This window comes from Nothobranchius furzeri, chromosome 19, assembly GCF_043380555.1.
Source record: "Nothobranchius furzeri strain GRZ-AD chromosome 19, NfurGRZ-RIMD1, whole genome shotgun sequence".
NCBI classification, from domain to species: domain Eukaryota; kingdom Metazoa; phylum Chordata; class Actinopteri; order Cyprinodontiformes; family Nothobranchiidae; genus Nothobranchius; species Nothobranchius furzeri.
This window is the reverse complement of record NC_091759.1, coordinates 9,792,684-9,814,386: the sequence shown is the minus strand read 5'-3', so window position 1 is coordinate 9,814,386 and position 21,703 is coordinate 9,792,684. Positions and strand designations below refer to the sequence as shown.

Here is a 21,703-nt window from a genome sequence, read left to right as displayed (position 1 = left end):
ACAAGTTTGAGGATGTTACCAATAATCTCAGAAACATGCCTTCTTTGATGCGAAGGCTCTGATCTGGGGTAAAGGCTAATTATGTGTCATGGATTGAACTTTACCTTACTTTGTTCTTGTGTGAGTGCAAATGTTATGACCTTGTCAAGTAAACATGCTGAAACATACATCATTGAGCACAGATTAATGAACATTTCATTATTTTATAATTATTATAAGTAGCAATAAACAAACGTTTATTTAATGATTATCTAGCATGTAAATTTTTGAAGTTCATATTTCATTTTAAAAATCTTCTTTCTTCTTTTCTTCTGTGAGCAAGGAGACTTAGATAAAAGGGTGCTCTGTGAGGGACCTTGGAATGAGAGAATATCATTGTTATGATTTCATTATCTCTGTCAGAGCTGCCGGTGTCGGTACAAGATCTGCTCGGGTGCAAGATCGGCTCGGGGTCCTTCGACTGCCGATGACGTCAAAGTACGGCAAACCCACTCGGACAAAATACACTACACATCTTTATACTGTTGGAAAGAATTTTGCAGTTTTGTTATTAAAATAATGTTTCTTACGATGCAAGTTTGTGTTTATAATGGTATTTGTAAAATAAAACACTATGTTGTATTCATAATGATGAACTCCTCTTTGAGCACATCCCTTGAAGGATCGTAGGTATTAGCAACGCCTGTGAAAATGTATTTGCAGGAAAGAAGTGTGTCCCGTTTATTGAAGTATTTGTGTTTAGAATTTTTGACATCTTGTCCATGCGTAGTTCAGTTACGCTCATAGCTGCTAGCCAAAACTCTGGAGTTAAAACTTTTCTAGCTTTACTAAAATACCTGTCTGTAGTTATTTGATTGATGGTAGTTTTACTTTCTATTAGACTCCAAATGTAATCATTTGGCACGTTTCTAATTCATAATTTGTAAGAATGTAATCGGTGATATTAGCATTAGCATTCCTATGGGTTTTTCCATGTATATTAGCGTTGCGATAACCACTCGCTGCCAAATTGCAGCCTTTGCGATTAGAAAATCTCCTTTTGTCACATCGCAATTTAATTGCACATGCAGTTAATCGTTCAGCCCTAATATACATGCAGCTCTATGCTAAAAGTGTATTTTCAAAGAGGCAATGATGGATTTCTTTGTAAAAGTTGTCCATCTTTCCAACAGAAAAATTTGCCTGGACCAACGTAACGTGATAACAACGTAACGTGATTACGTAACTTCCGTAAGCTTCATGTTCAGCCAATCAACTACTTTGACGTCATCGACAGTCGAAGGACCCCGAGCCGATCTTGCACCCGAGCAGATCTTGTACAGACACAGGATCTGAGCTCCAGCTGGTGAGGAAGGCAAGCTGATTTAAAGGGAACACATGCAGTCTCGTGTCTCCTTTTTGACCAGATGTTGAAAGGTCAAACAGTACCTAAACTGACCATTGCTGGACGTTACAGGCGCGACCAACCCGGATCTGTCAGATCCACCGGGTCGGTCACGCCCACCTCCTCTGGCTGGTCTTTGGAGAAGGGAATCCCAGGTGCGAGACATCTGATAGGCCCCATCGTCTCTGTTCATGTTCCAATGCTCACGTTTCCTTATTTCTACAGCCTCCCTGACCCAACGTTTGAACTGGTTGTTCTCCGTGTTGATAATTTTCCCTTGATCCCAGTCCATGATGTGATAATTTTGTTTGCAGTGATCTAAGATGGCTGACTTGAGGGTTTGCTCCTCTGCTTTTTTTGTTGTTGTTCTTGTGAGTCTTTGTTGTTTCCTTCTCGCATTCCTTCTGGTGCTCTTTTCTTATGGTGTCGTATGTTCTGCATCTACAAATGGTCACGGGTGCATTTTTTCCAGGTCTTTAAATTACCATACTTATACCTGCCTCATTTAGGATGCCATTTCCAATTTGATCACTGGACAACACTGATGAGTATACATTTGGTTATTGCTGGTGATTTTAGTGTGGTTTGGTGACGTTTTGCCTTTCAGAGACACCCAGTGGGTAGAAAAGATAGAAAGCATTTACAGAAAATGATCAGCTTTACATGAAACGGATTAAACCAGGAAACCTACACATTTTTAATCAACACATTTTATTTTCCATTAGAAAAATGTCCATAAACAGAAAAAACTAAACTGGGATAGATAAGTTGAAAGTGAGAAGCTGTTTTGATGTTGCAGGGAACTAGTTGCTGTTTGTTTTCAGTCAAACCCACTGCAGGAAAAAAAAATACACAAAACAAAAAAATTTATACATTTCAGCATCCTTCACATGATCCTGACAAAAACAAACGGCAACATTTTGTGTCAGAGATTTCATTTTTACAAAAAATAAATCTTGACCCCCTACCTGATCAGATGAGCGATGTCCCAGTTGGTTTCTGATGATAGAGGACCAATGATCTCCACGCCCTCCTCTGTTACTATGGCAATCTCATGCTAAAATTCAGACATCATATAATACATCAAACACTATAACACTTGTCTCTAAGAGTTCTCTCAATCTATTAAGTTACAATTTGCTGGGTTCCTTAGATAGGAAACTACTGAGGCTGAGTATTAGGAAAAGATAGCCAGCGCAAGATAAAATGAGCAATTTCAAGCACACAAGAGTGATCTTAGATCTGGAATTAGTCTGGGATGGAAAGTGAACTCACCCTGTTGTAGGAGCGAGCGTCTCTGTAGTACAGCACCTTGAGGCAGCGCTCCACCAGGTCCCGGGCCTCCTGTTTGGTAATCTCCGCCTTGTTCTCCACCACTTCCCTCATCAGTGGCTGTAAACACAAACGCACACAGTCTGTAGGCTGCACTCTTAAAGCAGAGTAAGACATGACAATTGTGATACTAAAACATATGAAAGTATATAAATCAGAGCAGATCTATTCTTAAACAACAGATGAAGCAAATATGAAGTCTTAGAGTAAAACGTAGAAGTTGAAGCTGTTATGGTACAATATGATTTGGGTTTTCACTCTGAACTCTTATGAATCTTCCTCTCTGTAACTTATTAGCTTACAAACGTGGCAAAAGCTTTTTGTTTCCATGTTCCAATTAAGCTGTAATTAATATCACTTAATTTACTTGTTGACTTTCTAAACAGGAACTCACCTGAGCCAGGTATGCTCCAAAGCCTGTGGCTACTGTGGGAGCCTCATAGGCTACACCAAGCTTGTCCACATAGCCCAAGAAACTACATAAGAAATATTCAAACAGTTAATTACATCTCCAAAAACAGCTAAGAGAATGAATCTGATGTATCCTAAATGTTGTGTCTAGATAATTTGGGACACCTCACCTCTCCCCATTGTAGAAACCTCCAATGACAACCGTGTTCCACAGTGGATTCATCTTGCTACGACGGTTGTACATCACCCTGGTCAGCCAGGAGTGGATGGCCTTTGGACTGTAGCTGTGGCCATCACCGAGCAGCTCTTCATCAATCCTAACAGAACAAAGCTTTAAGAAAGTGCATTTTACACAAGCTGCAGAATGTTTTTCTGATCAGCAGCAGCTTACACCATCTGTTCGATGACTTGTTTCAGGTACTGGTAGTCAGCGTAGTCACCTGATGCCCCCAGGATGGTGTTGTCGTTCACCTGCAGCAAAAATGCAGATTTAAGAGACTTTCACTCATCAGTGAGTCCTTTGTCAGTAGCGGTCATCACCTTCATTAAACGAGAAATGTTCCTGAATCGAGCCAGAGAGCCATATGAGCCCAGCATGTCAGCAGCGATGACTACGCCACCTTTGAACTTCACACCAAGCACCGATGTCCCGGTCACCATCGGGTTACTGTAGAAAAGAGAAATATATGTCAGAATAAAATCAATTTAAGGCTTTGCTGAAATTCCTCCCAGATTAGTTCACATACATTTTAGTTTAAATCTTTTCTCTGAAATTCAAAAAATAACTTAATAAATGTTACGTTTGTTATCGCGTTTCCAGATTATGTTCAAAGTTGACAAACTTTAACTGATTTCAAAGGATTCGCAACAAAAAGCATGATTAAATTTGAAAATACTCTTGATTAAACAAGTTAAAGGCCCAATTTTTAATACTATTATGCTTGTCAACTTCTTTCTTCAGTCAGCACAATTCAAACCACTACCTAAATTCGTTTTACTTACTAAAAGAACAGGATCTTTTTATGACTAGAAACAAAAACAAAGTTCTGGCTCGGCTAACTAAGCTAACACATTAAGAGTGAAGGAAAAACAAAACCCGAAACCGAAAAAAACGTTTTCTAGCAAATAAAAATATATACAATATTCTCTAGGTAAAGACAAAATATGAGTCTAATACTTTACAGAACAGTAAAACTGATGCAAATTGACGGTGAATTTAGCATCGGTTAGCAGCCATGATGATGCAGCACAGCAGCGGAGTTCAAACCGAAACCGATTCCGCCGTTTAGATTTGTTAACTTTCACACCGATTCAGTTTATAAAAATGCCGTTTACTCACAGCGTGTGTCTAACCGGACCACATGATGTACTGCTACCGGGAAAAGAGTAAAATTGTCCGGGCTTTGGTCCGTTTTCCCAAAAACTCAGCTTCGTTCCGTACGACTCCATGTTGAATGTGGAGGAAGTGACGACACAGAGACGTTTTTTTAAGAGAACTTTATTTATACAAACTAATTTGACAGATGAAACAAAGATTGTTATAACTTTTCAATAAATTATTACAACTGAAACTTTAAAGGATGGTTAAGTCAGCATTAGAAGGTGAATTTATTTCTTCCATTTTAAAATTTCTACCCGACTTTTGTATTTTTGTAAGTGTCATGTTTTCTAAAACAGTCAAATGTCTAATTGTGAAATAATTTAATATTTACACCAACATAAAATTTAGGAAAAATAACAGAGATTTTCTTTTTTTTACGTCAAGAAATAAACAAAATGCCCGTTTCCAATAATTGCATATTATTGACTTTTAAACAAAGAGAACATTGTAAAATGTGAATTTTGGGGTCATTAGTTTAAAATTATGTGATATGTTAAAAAAGGAAAGTTGCTGTAGCAACTTTGGAAACAAATTAGCGTAAAACTCTTTTTCATGCCTCTGAACAACATTCTAACATTACTGTTGCTGTTTACTGGTATGTACATTTGTGCAGATACCAGTAAACATACTGTAAACATACCAGTAAACATTTTTTGAATAGCTGTCCTCTTTGCTGACCATAGTCTACATATGAAGCTTGTTTTTATTAACACTTTAATGTCCACACTAAGAAAAAGTAATGATGAAAAAAATATGTATCCTTTTATCTTTTATTCACTTTGGGACTCCCCTAGTTGTAATTTATTAAAAAATAATAACCTAAATTATTATTATTATTATTATTATTATTATTATTATTATTATTAATTAATTAATTAATTAATTAATTAATTAATTAATTAATTAATTAATTAATTAATTAATTAATTTAATTAATTAATTAATGTGAGCCAATAATATTTAAACATTTCTGTGCATGTTTCAGTAAGATTTGGGGACAAAAGCATGCTCAGAGGGGGTGACCTGGCAGCCAGAGCATTACAATAAATTAGTTTCATATTTGGAATCTACCTTTTCTGAAACCGTAGGCTCTATCACCGATATACATTTCACAGGATTATTAAGTTCTTTAATGTGTGCCATACATTTTGTAATATTGCTGTAAGAAATTGAAAGTGTAAATTTATCCAATAATCCAGACCTTCAAAACAAGAGCATCTGTCAAACAGCAGCTCAGGTCAGCTGTACAATCCACCAACAGCATACACAAACACACACATGTGGGCTGCACTCAGCAGGTAGCAACACGCACGCTGCAGTTTCAACCCAGGCACGCCTGCTTGCACAGTCAGAGTTGCCACAGCAACCAGGCGGATCCCTTATTGCTGCAACACACCACACCTTCATTGTCCTTCTAGTTGAAGTACAGACATACACACAAAGAGGTGAAAGACCGGCGGTGGGGGGTGTGTATGTAGGCAGTCAGAGTCCACTTGTAAAATCATCAGTCCTCAGGTGTGGAGCAAGTTCCTTGGTTTGTTCAGAATCCGTCTCACCCACCTCACCTGTCTCTCCTCACCTGGCAGTGGACGGGCTGAGCTGTAAGTCTGTTCCCTTCTACTCCTCAGGCTAAACTCTTCTCTGTGGAGTCGTTTCTCACCACTTTCAGATTTCAGCTGTTCGGTCATTTGTCCTCAAACGTAATCCGTCAGATAAGCGTAGGATCAGTTCAGATTAGTAGTTAAAAAGCAAAACAGGAGTGTGTGAACAGGGTTTGTTTAGTTCCAGTGAGCTGAAAACTTAACGCAGTTATATTTAAAACTGCATTGTGTCAACAGGTTTGACTTGTTTTAGTTGATTTAGGTTTCAGCAACATTCCTGGCTTTATTCATCGTATCCAATCAGTCACTTAATTTTTCTCTTTATTTGTGCTCATCTTACAGAAATCAGCTTAGTCTTTCGTTTTTACAAAACACTAGATTATGACTGATGAAATTAACTAGTTTCAGATTTATTTGATGTTTATCACAAGTGTCCAGTACTTTTGCTGCTGACAGCAAATCTCTCGGTTTTACATACTGCGTTTGTTTATTGAAAACAGGTTTAAAAAGCGACTCTGTGGTTCTTTGGTTTTGCTTGTGATTTATTAGCTGTCAGCATTATTTCAATCTGATCTCAAAGCTAAACATACTTTACAATCTAACCAGTGTTCAATGTCATTTATTTCAATTATTTGCATCAGAAACAGCATGGAGGCAAGAAAAGAGAAACAAGAAGAGACAACATCAAAGTAAGAGCTCATTCTTAAAAGATAAATCATTTTTTGAAATACTTTTACTGCCTGAAGTTTAAAGCTCAAGTGAGGATTAGTTTCTCTGTTAGTTAAAACAAAAGTTTAATAGAAACTCTCAGAAAATAATCACTTATCTTTACTTGAGGAGTCAAACCCATTCTCTTATCTAAAAGTTTGTGGCGTTCAAAGAATTTCCTCATGCTTTCCTCCACTAAATTATTCTTTAGTGTCTAATTTGACCACTTTCCTCGTGTTTCTAAAAGCAGAACATTTCTGGTAGATCATAACGATGATCAGAGTAGAACCACCAGCAGGATGACGTCCACAATCACAGAAAATAATGCTGAAGCTTCTGGAAATACTTCAACAACAAACACAAGTCTCTCTGCATCCCATGAGGATCAACCAGGTACTAAAATGTTTGAAAATACACAATTAAAGTTGTGATCAGAGTGTATCAATAATTTTAACTCAAATGTTGTTAAAATGCCAGAAAATAAACTAAGATAATTAAAGGATTGCAACAAAGGTGCTGTAGTAAAGCACATGTTTGTAGTTTGACTGATTAAATTAAACAAACTGTTGGAATGATTGGATAAATCTCAACCGTCGTCGTCGTCTTCCTCCGCTTATCCGGGTCCGGGTCGCGGGGGCAGCATCCCAACTAGGGAGCTCCAGACTGTCCTCTCCCCGGTCTTCTCCACCAGTGCCTCCAGCAGGACCCCAAGGCGTTCCCAGACCAGATTGGAGATGTAACCTCTCCAACGTGTCCTGGGTCGACCCGGGGGCCTCCTGCCGGCAGGACATGCCCAAAACACCTCCCCAGGGAGGCGTCCAGGAGGCATCCTGACCAGATGCCCAAACCACCTCAACTGGCTCCTTTCGATCCGGAGGAGCAGCGGTTCTACTCCGAGTCCCTCCCGAATGTCCGAGCTCCTCACCCTATCTCTAAGGATGAGCCCGGCCACCCTACGGAGGAATCTAATTTCGGCCGCTTGTATCCGTGATCTCGTTCTTTCGGTCATTACCCAAAGCTCATGACCATAGGTGAGGATTGGGACGTAGATGGACCGGTAAATCGAGAGCTTGGCTTTCTGGCTCAGCTCCCTCTTCACCACGACAGATCGGCTCAGTGTCCGCATCACTGCAGATGCTGAACCAATCCGCCTGTCGATCTCCCGATCCCTCCTACCCTCACTCGTGAACAAGACCCCGAGATACTTAAACTCCTCCACTTGAGGTAGGACCTCTCCCCCGACACGGAGTTGGCAAGCCACCCTTTTCCGGTCGAGAACCATGGTCTCAGATTTGGAGGTGCTGATCCTCATCCCAGTCGCTTCACACTCGGCCGCGAACCTACCCAGCAAGAGCTGAAGGTCAGAGCTGGATGAAGCTAGGAGGACCACGTCATCCGCAAAAAGCAGAGACGAGATTCTCCTGCCACCAAACTCGACACACTCCACACCACGGCTGCGCCTAGAAATTCTGTCCATAAAGGTAATGAACAGAACCGGTGACAAAGGGCAGCCCTGGCAGAGTCCAACCCTCACCGGGAACATGTCCGATTTACTACCAGCTATGCGGACCAAACTCACGCTCCTCTGGTAAAGGGACTGAATGGCCCTTAACAGAAAGCCACCCACCCCATACTCCTGGAGCGTCCCCCACAGGGTGCCCCATGGGGACATGGTCATAAGCCTTCTCCAAATCCACAAAGCACATGTGGATTGGTTGGGCAAACTCCCATGCCCCCTCCATCACCCTTGCAAGGGTATAGAGCTGGTCCACAGTTCCACGGCCAGGACGAAAACCACATTGCTCCTCCTCAATCTGAGATTCAACTGTCGATCGGACCCTCCTCTCCAGTACCTTGGAGTAGACCTTTCCAGGGAGGCTGAGGAGTGTGAACCCCCTATAGTTGGAACACACCCTCAGGTCACCCTTCTTAAAGATGGGGACCACCACCCCGGTCTGCCACTCCACAGGAACTGCCCCAGATGACCACGCAATGTTGCAGAGACGTGTCAACCATGACAGCCCTACAGCATCCATAGCCTTGAGATACCCAGGACGAATCTCATCTGCCCACGGGGCTCCACCGCTGTGTAGTTGTTTGACTACCTCAGCAACTTCTGCCCCCGAGATTGGACAGTCCATCCCCAGGTCTCCCGGCTCTGGTTCCTCCTCGGAATGCGCATAGGTGGGATTGAGGAGCTCCTCAAAGTATTCCTTCCACCGTCTGACTATAGCCTCAGTTGACGTCAGCAGCTCCCCATCCCCACTGTAAACAGTGTGAGTGAGTTGCTGTCTCCCTCTCCTGAGGCACCGGACAGTTTGCCAGAATCTCTTTGGAGCCAATCGATAGTCTTTCTCCATGGCGTCACCAAACTCATCCCACGCCCGAGATTTTGCCTCGGCAACTGCCACTGCTGCACCCCGCTTGGCTATACGGTACCTGTCTGCTGCCTCCGGAGACCCACAGACAAGCCACGCCCTGTAGGCCTCCTTCTTCAGCCTGACGGCTCCCTGAACCTCTGGTGTCCACCAGCGGGTACGGGGGTTGCCACCATGACTGGGACCAGCCACCTTGCGACCACAGCTAGCAACAGCCGCCTCAACAATCGCAGAGTGGAACAAGGCCCACTCGGAGTCAATGTCCCCCACTGCTCTTGGGACACGGTCAAAGCTCTGCCGGAGGTGGGAGTTGAAGACCGTCTTAACAGGTTCTTCTGCCAGGCGTTCCCAGCAGACCCTCACTATGCGTTTGGGTCTGCCAGGTCTACACGGCATCTTCCCCTGCCATCTGATCCAACTCACCACCAAGTGGTGATCAGTTGACAGCTCCGCTCCTCTCTTCACTCGGGTGTCCAAAGCATACAGCCGCAAGTCTATCATCGACCTGCGACCTAGGCTGCCCTGGTACCAAGTGTACCGATGGGCATCCTTATGTTCCAACATTGTGTTCGTTATGGCCAAACTGCAGCTTGCACAGAAGTCCAATAACGAAACACCACTTGAGTTCAGATCAGGCCTCCCAATCACACCCTTCCAGGTCAAGCTGTCATTGTCCACGTGAGCACTGAAGTCCCCCAGCAGGACAATGGAGTCCCCTGATGGAGCACTATCTAGCACTCTTCCCAGGGACTCCAAAAAGGGTGGGAACTCTGAACTGATATTTGGCCCATAAGCACAAACAACAGTCAGGACCCGTTCCCCGACCCGAAGGCGCAGGGAAGCTACCCTCTTGTCCCCCGGGGTAAACCCCAACACACAGGCAGAGAGTCTTGGGGCTAACAAAAAGCCAACCCCAGCCCTCCGCCTCTCACCTGGAGCAACTCCAGCAAAGGAGAGTGTCCAAGTCCTCTCAAGGACTTGGGTTCCAGAGCCAATGCTACGTGTCGAGGTGAGTCTGACTATATCTAGGCGGTACCGCTCAACCTCTGCCACAAGCTCCTGCTCCTTCCCCGCTAGCGAGGTGACGTTCCATGTCCCAAAAACCAGTTTTCTTGTCTGGGGATCGGACCGCCAAGGCTCCCGCCTTGGTCTGCCACCCAATCCACAGTGCACCGGACCCTTCATGTTCCTCCTGTGGGTGGTGGGTCCACAGTTGGATGAGCCCATGTATCCGGTTCGGGCCGGGCCGGGCCCCATGGGCGAAAGCCCGGCCACTAGGCCCTCGCTCACGGGCCCCAACCCCAGGCCTGGCTCCAGGGTGGGACCCCGGTAACCCTCTGGGCCGGGTACTCCGACTCTTTGACTTTACCTCCATGAAAGATCCTGTGAACCGTTCTTTGTCTCAACCTTCACCTAAGACCAATTTGTCATGGGAGACCCTACCAGGGGCACCTGGTATGGGAGATCTCAACCTTGTTCCTGAAATAAAATTCTGACTTGCAGCTTATTTCTGATCATCTCTTAACAGAAGACAAGGAAGCAAGAGGACACAATGTTGCCTTGGCGATGACAGATGGCGACCCAGCAGGTAAGACTAGATACATGTGTGTTAGTCTTACAAATGTGTTGTTTGTTCTGCTTTATTCTGAGCAAAAACTCAGCCTCAGCTCCTAAAACTCACGGGTTCTCATCAAGTTCTCTTGTTTGACAGTAAGAGACGACCAACAGGTGTTTGAATTCCATCCAGGTAGGTCTACAGCCTTTTTCCATCCTAATTCTTCCAGTTTCCCATTTTGGCTTCCCATCTTTGTTTTGTCCATCAGGAACTGAGGAATCTGAGTCAGAGAACAAATCATTGTCTCTAAGCAACAGCAGACCAGGTAAACAGGAGATGATCCTCTGGTTTATCATCTTTTTTTTAAAAATTTTACATCACAGCCTGTGTTATTCTGCAGCTCCTCCCAGCTGTCTGGCTCTGTCCGGGCCCCGGCCCATGAAGAAGAAGGTTCTAACAGCTCCAGAGCTCAGTTTGTCTTTAGGTAAAGTTTTTTTTAATATTTGTGCCATATTTATTTAATCAGCTTTACATCTGTCTCAGTCATGTGATGATATTTCTTCTTCAGGTGGAAGCATGTCGATGGCCTCTGATGACTTCCCCTCGGGCCTCCTCTCCCCGTCACCTGAAGATGCAGACGCAGACGACGCTGGACTTGATATCGACTTGGATGCCATAGAGACACCATCTGACAGCGAATCACTGCACTTCCCCATCTATGACTTGGACCTTGAAGGTGAGGGGTCAGAGGTCAACTTTAAGTTTAACTCATGTGGTGTACCAACCTGCCTCAAATCCTCCATTATGGTCCCAGTACCTAAAAAGCCATGGATCACTAGACTAAGTGACCACAGATCAGTGGCCCTGAAATCAGTAGTCGTGAAGACTCTCGAGTACCTGGTTCTGTCTCACCTCAAAGAAATCACAACCCCCCCTTCCTGGACCCCATGCATTTTGTCTAGAGAGTCAACCGATATGTAGATGACACAATCAATCTTGCCCTCAACTTCATCCTGCAGCATCTGGACTCCTCAGGAACCCATGTAAGAATCCTGTTTGTGGAGACTCGGACCACTAACATTGGAAACCCACAGGGCTGGGTCCTCTCCCCTCTGCTCTTCTCCCTCTACATCAACTGCTGCACCTCAAGTCACCAGTCTGTGAAACTGGTCAAGTTTGCAGATGACACCATCCTCGTTGGCCTCATCTCAGGCAGGGATCAGTCTGCGGCGGACAGGAGGGAGGCAGAATGTCTGGCGTTCTGGTACACCAATAACAACCTGGAGCTGACTGTGCAGAAGATAGTGGAGATGATTGTGGATTTCAGGAAAGTGTCAGCTCCACTGCCCCCAAAAACCCTGACAGACACCCCTATGGTAAATGGTAAATGGCCTGTATTTGATATAGCGCCTTCTAGAGTTCTTGAAACCCCCCAAGGCGCTTTACAACACAATCAGTCATTCACCCATTCACACACACATTCACACACTGGTGTGGATGAGCTACAATGTAGCCACAGCTGCCCTGGGGCGCACTGACAGAGGCGAGGCTGCCGAGCACAGGCGCCACCGGTCCCTCCGACCACCACCAGCAGGCAACGTGGGTTAAGTGTCTTGCCCAAGGACACAACGACAGCGACAGACTGAGCGGGGCTCGAACCTGCAACCTTCCGATTACGGGGCGAGCACTTAACTCCTGTGCCACCGTCGCCCCAACTGTGGGCTCCTTCCACTTTCTATGGACCACCTTCACCTATGAACTCAATTGGGAGATGTCCATCAGCTCCCTCATTAAGAGGGCCCAGAAAAGATGATGCCAACCATGATGATGGTCCAGTTCTATATGACCATCATCGAGTGCCTGGTCCTCCTCCATCACTGTAGGGTGCGGAGGGCCACTGCCAGGGACAAGCAAAGATTGCAATGTGCGATGCGCACAGCAGAAAAGGTGATCGGAGGCAACCCCCCATCAATCCCCAATCGGCTCACCTCCAAGGTTCTGAGACACGCAAGTTGGATTACAGCTGACCCATACAGTACCCTCAGGGAGGAGGTTCAGGTCCTTACAGACAAGAACCTCATGCTACAAAAGTAGCTTCTTCCCCTCTGCTGTAAGACACCTATTAACTGTTTCAACCATCCATTTGTGTTTTTCTTGCTATGTTAATTATTTCTGATGACACATTGGAGCACGTACATCTCCAATCAGGCCCGGGAACGCCTTGGGGTCTTGCTGAAGGAGCTGGTGAGATGTCCTGCTTGAGATGCTACCCCCGTGACCCGTACCCGGATAAGCGGAAGAAAACAAATGAACGAACAAAATTCTGATGTGTCCTATTTTATTTATTGCCTGACTTGTATGTATGTTTGCACTCTGTCACTGAAACAAACTCCCCATAAGTGAGACTCTCACTTACCTGGCAATGAACGTGATTCTGATGTTTGGCCAAATGTAGACTATCTTTATGACTCTCAAGAATGGTTGTTTTCCAGATGATCTGCAACGTCTCGGTGTGGCGTCCCATCACCACAGACGGACGGGCTCCAGGTCCAGGTCCAGGTCAGGCTCTCAAAGTGGTTCTCTACCAGGGACTGACCAGAGTGGACTGGGAGCTATGGACAGAGAGGATGTGGTGGATGCCGAGGGCACCAGGTGGCGCTGCTTCTCCACAGGCGACCCTCCGCAGGAGTCTCGAGTCAACATGAGCGTCCTGGAGCCCTTCCTCAGGGTGCTGTCACATGGAGGTACCCCCCTTACCTGCACTCAAGTCCACTTTTGTCACCTGTAGACCTGAAATGTAACAGCTGCTGCCATCTCTCAGGTTACTATGGAGACGGGATGAATGACATCATTGTGTTTTCCTCCTGTTACCTGCCAGAGAACACCTTGGAGAATTATCAATATGTGATGGACAACCTGTTCAGGTGAGCTCATAGATCTGCTCCTAAAGTATTTAATTAGGAATATGAGAGCAAGACTGCACATCTTAACTGGTCCAGGCCAGTACAGCACCAGTAACTCCCAGCTGACTTCAGGATGTCATCAGTTGACGAAGCTGATAACAAAGCAGATTGTTGATGATTAGGTCCAATTTTTGTTTTGTTCCTCAGGTTCATTGTTGGGACTCTAGAGCTGATGGTAGCAGAGAATTATGTGATTGTGTATCTTTGTGCCGGAGGTCAGAAGGAAAAACTTCCAAGAATCAGTTGGTTGAAAGAGTGTTACACCACCATCGACAGGAGGTAACAAACACAGCGAGACAGAAAATGTTTTTAGTTGGTCAGCTTATTTGAGCTGCAAGGTCATTTGTGAAGTAATTCTCAACAAACACAAGTGCATTTTTTTTATTAATGTGTTTAATATGTTTATAATGATGTGATACACTGTGAACTGATATCCATTAATAATAAAAAATAAACTGGCAAAAATAATTCAATTCAATTCAATTCAAGTTTATTTACAAAGCGCCAAATCACAACAAGAGTCGTCTCAAGGCACTTCACATAATAAACATTCCAATTCAGGTCAGTTCATTAAGCCAATCAGAAATAATTTTTCCTATATAAGGAACCCAGCAAATTGCATCAAGTCACTGACTAGTGTCAGTGACTTTACAGCAATCCTCATACTAAGCAAGCATATAGTGACAGTGGAGAGGAAAACTCCCATTAAACAGGAAGAAACCTCCTGAGAATCCTGGCTCTGTATAGACCCTTTTACTGTTTGTAAACAATATGACGTCAGCGAGAATGCGCACGCAGCTTGGCAACAGAGAATGGCGTTGTGTCAGGCTTTATCAAGCTACGCTGCGGGGTTATCACCGGCAAATCTTGAATGTTATATTATTAAACTCACTTTAACGAATGGCAACAGACTCCCGGATCCCTGTGGCATTACGGAATGGGTGGAAGATAGGTGCGTGGCCAGATATCCAGTGGTCCGATATATATACGTTTTTAGTGGAGAGGCCCAGTAAGTACACAAGTGAGAAGCTACGGGCATACAAATCGTTAGATGCATACAACTATGTTGTCTGTGGCCACGTACAGAAAGTAAAATATCACCACATAGACTCTGAGTTTTGCGTCTTGAAGGCAGAAGTCCTTCCTAGCCAAAGACAAGGACACAAGACTGCTATGTACGAGGCTTGGGTCATAGTAAACAAACCAGAGAACTACCTCTTCACAGCCAACTGTACCTGCATGGCAGGGTGAGTATAGCATAGGTTTCTTTTTTTTAGCGTGCTCAGAGTACAATCGTGTTAATTTTAGAGAAATACAGTTTATACTAATATGCAGTGGGAAAATACAGATGAATTAGAATGAAATGTTAATTTGAAGCATGAAATAAAGCGTATAAATTTGTTTAATTCTGTCATTTTGATGTTCCAGACTTGGGTCATGCTGCAGCCACGCAGCAGCAATTTTATTCAAAGTTGAGCTTTGTGTTAGGATGGGAAAAACAGAAAACCTCGCCTGTAAATAAATGGACTGCTTAAAAGCAAACCAGCAAATGCAACTTACTTTATTTAATAGAACACACGTTAACCAGCTTTCTGGTGTAATCTTAGTACATAATTACCTTACCTGATATAAAATGGGCGCTACAAACTCGAGCATTTCGGATCGTGTTTTCAGTCCAGTTTTCATCAACCCTTTTGATGGCCTGCAGCCACAGACGCCTCCGATTTTGTTGAAATGGATGTGCTCCCTTCGGAATTCTGTAAAGTTTCAGTCCACTGCTTGAAGAGAAGCGATTCTGGCATCCATACACGCAACAACCCGACATTCTTATGTGCTCAGAACTTCAAAACAAAGGGTTTAAAACGCTGTTTTAGTATCGAGTTTGAATGAGGAAGCCTTCACTCTCATTGCCAGGCTGCGCGCGCAACTTTTGATGACGTAGGTAGTAAAAGGGTCTATAAGCAGCCATCCTCCACGACTCACTGGGGATCGAGATGACAGAGCAGACGCACACACACACACACACACATACACACACACACACACACACACACACACACACACACACACACACACACACGGCAAAATAATGTGTCTATAGTTATATTGTGATGTCTTAGTAAATATTCTATTTGGTGAAAGATAAACTTTATTGTATTTATCCTAGTGGATCTATAATTAAACGGATAAACTAGTAGTAGCACATCCAACGTCAAGGAAAGCAAAAAGTTATTATTAGGAGAGGGAGAAAGTTTAAGTGGTTAGCAGCAGTGTGCTAGACGATGGCCCCCTCCATGAGGCCACCACAGCTCAGCAGAACATCATTGTTGCTTCTTCTGGGGAGAAAAACACTTAGAGAGAAAATAAAGTTAACAGCTAAAATTGCAGAAAATAATACCGTAAAAGAGCAGATTATAGAAGAAAGTAGTAGAGTGTGAAAAGAGGTCAGTGTATCCTCCAGCAGTCTAAGCCTATAGCAGCATAACTACAGAGATAAATCAGGATAATCTATCCTATTTAGATGGAGGCATGTTGGAGGCAGGGCAAGGGAGAGCTGTCTTTACCGACTGTACACTCCACCTCCCTGTACTCCCCCACTTGTCCAGATTAAGGCTAACATCAGATTTTAGCCATAGGCCCATCAAATAAAAATGTTTTAACCCTAGTCTTAAAAGTAGACAAAGTGTCTGCCTCACGGACTAAAGCTGGGAGCTGGTTCCACAGGAGAGGAGCCTGATAACTAAAAGTTCTGCCTCCCATCCTAATTTTAGAAATTCTGGGAACCACCAGTAGACCTGCAGTATGAGCGTGAAGTGCTCGGTTAGGAACATATGGAACAATCAGATCACTGATGTATGATGGAGCATGATTATTAAGAGCTTTATATGTGAGAAGGAGGATCTTAAAATCTATTCTGAATTTAACAGGTAGCCAACGTAGGGAAGCTAAGACAGGAGAGATATGATCTCTCTTTTTAATTCTAATCAGAACTCTAGCTGCAGCATTTTGGACAAGCTGAAGACTTTTAACTACATTCTGTGGACTTCCTGAGAGTAATGAATTACAGTAATCCAGTCTTGATGTAATAAATGTATGAACTAATTTTTCAGCACCACTCCTGGAAAGGATGCTTCTAATATTAGCAATATTCCGAAGGTGGAAAAAGGAAATCCTACAAACCTGTTTAACCTGGGATTTGAATGACATGTTCTGGTCAAAGATAACACCAAGGTTCCTTACTTTGTTCTCGGAGATTAATGTAATGCCATTCAGGTCAGGTCATTGACTAAGCAATTTCCTCTTCTGGATTTCTGGTCCAAAGATGAGAACTTCCGTCTTGTCTTGATTTAAAAGCAAAAAGTTTAGAGTCATCCAATTTTTTATGTCCTCAAGACAAGCCTGTAATCTACCCAACTAATTAGGTTCATCAGGGTTAATGGATAAATATAACTGAGTATCGTCAGCATAACAGTGGAAGTTTACCCTATGCTGTCTAATGATTTTACCAATTGGGAGCATATATATAGTAAAAGAATTGGTCCAAGCACTGAACCCTGTGGTACTCCACAAGTAACCCTGGAGTATGAAGAAGATTTGTCATGTACATTTACAAAATGAAATCTGTCAGACAGGTAGGATTTAAACCAGCCTAGCGCTGTTCCTTTGATCCCTACAACATGTTCAATAGCTCACACCCCTGCCCCCCCCCTCTACCTATAGAACAGGGGTGCCCAATCCTGGTCCTCGAGGGCCAGTATCCAGCTTGTTTTAGTTTTAACTCTCCTTCAACACACCTGATTTCAATCAGCAGGTGATTAACAGGCTTCTGCAGAGCCTGATGAGATGCTGCACAGGTGATTCAACCAGTTAATCAAGTGTGTTGGAGCAGAAAAATCACAAAACCTGCTGGATTACAGCCCTCCAGGACCAGGATTGGGCACCCCTGCTCTAGAAGGAACTGAAAGCCAAGCTTCATGCTGCGCATGCGCACATAAATAGCAAGCAAGCAAACCAGTAATGTCGAATGCTTTTGATGTTTCCTCAGCCTTCATTGGGTTCTGCAGGACCTGCTTACTGCACATTAATCTTCAGTGTTCAAGCAGGGAAACGTCTAAAACTGGCAGGAATTCAGCATTCGAGTTGGTAGCCCACCCCTGCTAACGCTACAAACAGGCTAAAACAACAGTTTGCTGTAGCGTAAGGTTGAATGCTATATTAAACACTTAGCTCTAATAGACAAAAAATAAACCCCTTTTCGTTCCCCCCTCCTCTTCCAAAGCTAGCTTGAAATTTACTGACACTAATTCAATGCAGGTGGAGTTAGCATTCAAGCTAGATTGGCATAGTGGTGTGACTTCCTGCAGTGCATGCTGGAAACTGGGGCACAGCTCTTTCTTTTGGATACACAACTCTATTGGTCAATGCTCTTGGCTTGTATAAATGATTAGCAAGGGGAAAAACAAATTATGAAAGGTCTAAGCTACAAATTTAATCGACGCAACCCAGCTTTAAAATATCTAAATGAGAATTCTGTTTTATTTGCTGTAATCAAAAAGTGGGTGAGTAATAGTTGTTTTCCAACTCCTTTTTAAGGATTTGTTGTTCTTTTTTGTGTTTATCATCCATAAGTGCAACTCTCAGTACTTAAAATGTTGAAACAACTAAAAGAAGACTCAAAATGATGAGCATTCCGATTGAAGAGGTGACATTTGCTCATCTGAACCTTGAGTGATAAACTTTTTCGGTCAGATTCCAACAGAGGGAGTAAAATCTATTCTTATAAACATTAAATCTCTTCACTAGGATAAAGTTTAGATTCTCACAAACCTTGCAAATTTAATTAAACTTTACACCACATCTATTTGATGCATTTGTGTTTAAAACTTTTTCAAAAAAATTTATGTTTATTTATTTATCTATTTATCTATTTATTTATTTATTTATTTATTTATTTATTTATTTATTTATTTATTTATCATGTGTAGATTTTCCAGTTAAGATTATTTAAAATTTGAATTATAAATAAAGTATTTTTTTGTTTATTTTGTTCATCTTTGTTCAGATTGAGGAAGAACCTGAAGAGTTTTTATGTGGTTCATCCCACCTGGTACATCAAAGTTGTCATTACGATCATCAAACCCTTCATCAGGTTTGCTGCCTCTTCTTCCTCACTCGTCCTGTGTTACCATGGTTACTAAACTTACAGAGCATTATTTGATGTTTTGTTCCTTCTTAGCACAAAGTTCAGCAGGAAGCTTCAGTTCGTCAATGGACTTCAGCAACTTTCTCACTTCATCCCTACTGAGCATGTGCAGATACCGGACTGTGTTAAAGTGTGAGTGACATCATTTATCGACATGCTGTCGTTTGAGATTTATAGATTAACAGACTCATCACCAACTAGTTGGGATCTGTCCAGAAACCTTAAATCATTATACCTTACAAATTCCTGAACATTAATCGTTTTTTAACCTTTCAGGTATGACCAGAACCTGTCCAGGTGAAGCTTGGGAGTCACAGCAGAGTGAGAACGCTGGAAATATTCCTCTTTCTGATATTTATCAGCTGCCAGTTAAGGACATATCGCTGTCATCAAAAAGCACCCCGGCAGTATCGGGTGGTGGTGAAGAACAATCAGTTTCAACAAGAGTTTTGATCTTGTAAACAGTGTTGGTGGAATCTTTAGTTCCAGATATTTAAATTTAAAGATAAATTAACTTATATGCCATGTTAAAGCAAAAAAACGTGAACCAGGAGACTTCAATGATTTCCAATTACTCCAATTTTTAATAGAAATAATTAAGCCGATATTTTTGTTTGATTTTTTAAGTGTCAAACATTTACAGTTAGTTTATGAGAATGTTCCATTTTAATCAAAAATGAAAAAGCACAAAGAGTATTTGTCATAGAAATTCTGTGCATTTTAGTACCAAAACATTTAATTAAGAGTCAAATGTGAGGATCTAATTTTTACATTACAGACTTGTCATCTCCTGAAACAATTTTGTGATTATTTACACAAATAAAAGCTAGAATTCTTTAAAGTGTCCAAAACAATTAAAAATGCGCACATTTCCTAAATATGTTGCAAAGTGGTGAAGGTTTTTAAAACTAGCCTCTTGTTTGCACTTTTAGTCATGCTTGCTCTTTCCTGTTTGTGAATTTGATGTTTGAATTTGCTATAGCCTTGATTTAATTCTTGATGTTTGTCTAATTTTGTCTAGTTTTAGGAATGATTGCACATTAGAGCTTTTGTAAAGAAAATGGGGGGGGTAAAGTTGCAAGTGTTTTGTTATTGATTCAGTCTCATGGATGTGGTGTATTTGTATGACAACACCTACATTTGCAAGAAAAACTTCAGATTTTCTGTACTAAAAGCTTGCACTTATGAGAATAAAGCTGGGAAAATACTAAAATAAAGATTGAAAACTGCAAGAAAACAGAAAAAATACATTTATCTGAAAAAAATCACAGAAAGTTACTGAGATTGTTCAGTTCTGAATTTGATGAGAAAAAAAGGTTAAAATTCTCAGGTAAAAAAAATTTAATAAATTCACAACTTTATGTAAAACAAAATTACCACAAACAGGAAAGAACCTTTTCTTGCATTTTGTGACAACAAACTATTGTGACTCCAGAGGGCGCTGTTGCCCATGAAAAACATCACTTGCTCATGAAGAAGTATTTGCTTAAAACAGTAAATGGTGGGGGGAAACCCAAATCACAGCTTTGTTTGGGATTGATTTTGTTTATTTACAATGCTCTTAGACATTCTTATATTTTAGAATGATGTTTCTTAAAACCATAATCATCAAACTCAAGTAATTTTGTTGGGAGTGTTGAAGAAAAACTTGATTCTGCATTCTGCCAAACAAAAAGTAAAAAAAAAAAATAAAATAAAAATAAAAGCTGTGTAATTATAGACTACAGAAGCATAATGCGAAATTTAAAAATATCTCATTTTTTCTAAAGTAACAAGATCATTTAAAAAACCTCTGCCAACGGATCCTGGAGAAACATGGTCACATCAAGGAGAGATCACGCTCCGCAGGCGTCAGCGCAAAGTCGACAAACTAATAGAAATCTTATCTACATAGTTTAGAGACAAGAGTCTTAACTTTCTCAGTCTCACAACAAAGTAAAAGTGGATTAAACTCAACAAACTGGACATGTTTCAGTTCCTCTTACTTACAAGCACAGAACATAGAATAGAATAGAACAGAACAGAATAGAATAGAATAGAATAGAATGCCTTTATTGTCACTATACAGGTGTAAAGTGAGATACAGAGCATCTCCTACTCAGTGTAAAACAAACATACTTGGGGGGGGGGGTACAGTTCTGCAGCGCTATGTACATATGGACAGTAATGTTGTGTATATACAATTATTGCACATGGAATTTGGTATCAACAGATAGTGGTGGTCAATGGAGGAAGTGGGAAGTGGGGGGCTGTGTTATCGGTGCATGTGTGAGTTCAGGGTGGTTATTGCTTTGGGGAAGAAACTGCTTTTGAGTCTGTGGGTTTTTGTATTAATGCACCTGTAGCGCTTCCCTGAGGGAAGCAGTCCGAACACGTTGAAGCCATAATCAATAATTAAGTTTTTTTGTTACCTTTATCATCTTATCAATTCAGAAAAATAAAAAAGTGAAAGCAAATCAATTCCGTACTATAATCTGAACAGAAATTCATCATTTATTCTGATCATATTAGGGCTAGAGAGTTCACCTAACAGGTAATCCAAAGAATTAAAAAGTGGATGTCCACCATCCAAATCAGCTGAAAGGTAAAAAAATGATTTTGCAGCTAATGCGATATTAAATAGAGTTGTTTACAGTGTTGTTTTATTGGTTGAGCAACGTTTATGTCATTACGCTAGCTGCTAAAGCACTCTCCCGTCGATCAGCTGAGATTATGGAGAACTCTGCTTCTTTATCAGCTCTTCCTCTAACAGATATCCTCTTTTCACTTAAGAAGAAAAATATGTTC

The 21,703-nt window shown here is 42.0% G+C and overlaps 2 protein-coding genes across 3 annotated transcripts; one reads left to right on the top strand and one right to left on the bottom strand.

Annotated features, from left to right (window-relative positions):
* Nucleotides 1-2,076: 2,076 nt before the first annotated feature.
* On the bottom strand, nt 2,077-4,624 carry psmb4 (proteasome 20S subunit beta 4). The gene is made up of 8 exons (XM_015973392.3): nt 4,467-4,624; nt 3,668-3,794; nt 3,519-3,598; nt 3,298-3,444; nt 3,111-3,192; nt 2,660-2,776; nt 2,353-2,441; nt 2,077-2,217 (listed from the first exon to the last, which is right to left on the bottom strand). The coding sequence occupies exons 1-8, from the start codon at nt 4,574-4,576 to the stop codon at nt 2,205-2,207; spliced, it is 765 nt and encodes a 254-aa protein (XP_015828878.1). The 5' UTR covers nt 4,577-4,624; the 3' UTR covers nt 2,077-2,204.
* Nucleotides 4,625-5,943: 1,319 nt separating this feature from the next.
* On the top strand, nt 5,944-19,753 carry LOC107394461 (bcl-2/adenovirus E1B 19 kDa-interacting protein 2-like protein). Of its 2 annotated transcripts, none has more exons than XM_015973394.3 (14): nt 5,944-6,109; nt 6,751-6,798; nt 7,068-7,210; nt 10,724-10,783; nt 10,907-10,942; nt 11,019-11,075; nt 11,151-11,234; nt 11,319-11,486; nt 13,243-13,494; nt 13,572-13,674; nt 13,861-13,992; nt 18,776-18,862; nt 18,950-19,048; nt 19,193-19,753. In XM_015973394.3, exons 2-14 carry the CDS (start codon nt 6,758-6,760, stop codon nt 19,215-19,217), a joined length of 1,287 nt encoding a protein of 428 aa, XP_015828880.1. In that variant the 5' UTR covers nt 5,944-6,109; nt 6,751-6,757; the 3' UTR covers nt 19,218-19,753. The 2 variants fall into 2 exon arrangements, with proteins under 2 accessions (XP_015828880.1, XP_015828879.1); XM_015973393.3 differs by having other exon boundaries at nt 7,065-7,210.
* The last annotated feature ends 1,950 nt before the right edge of the window (nt 19,754-21,703 follow it).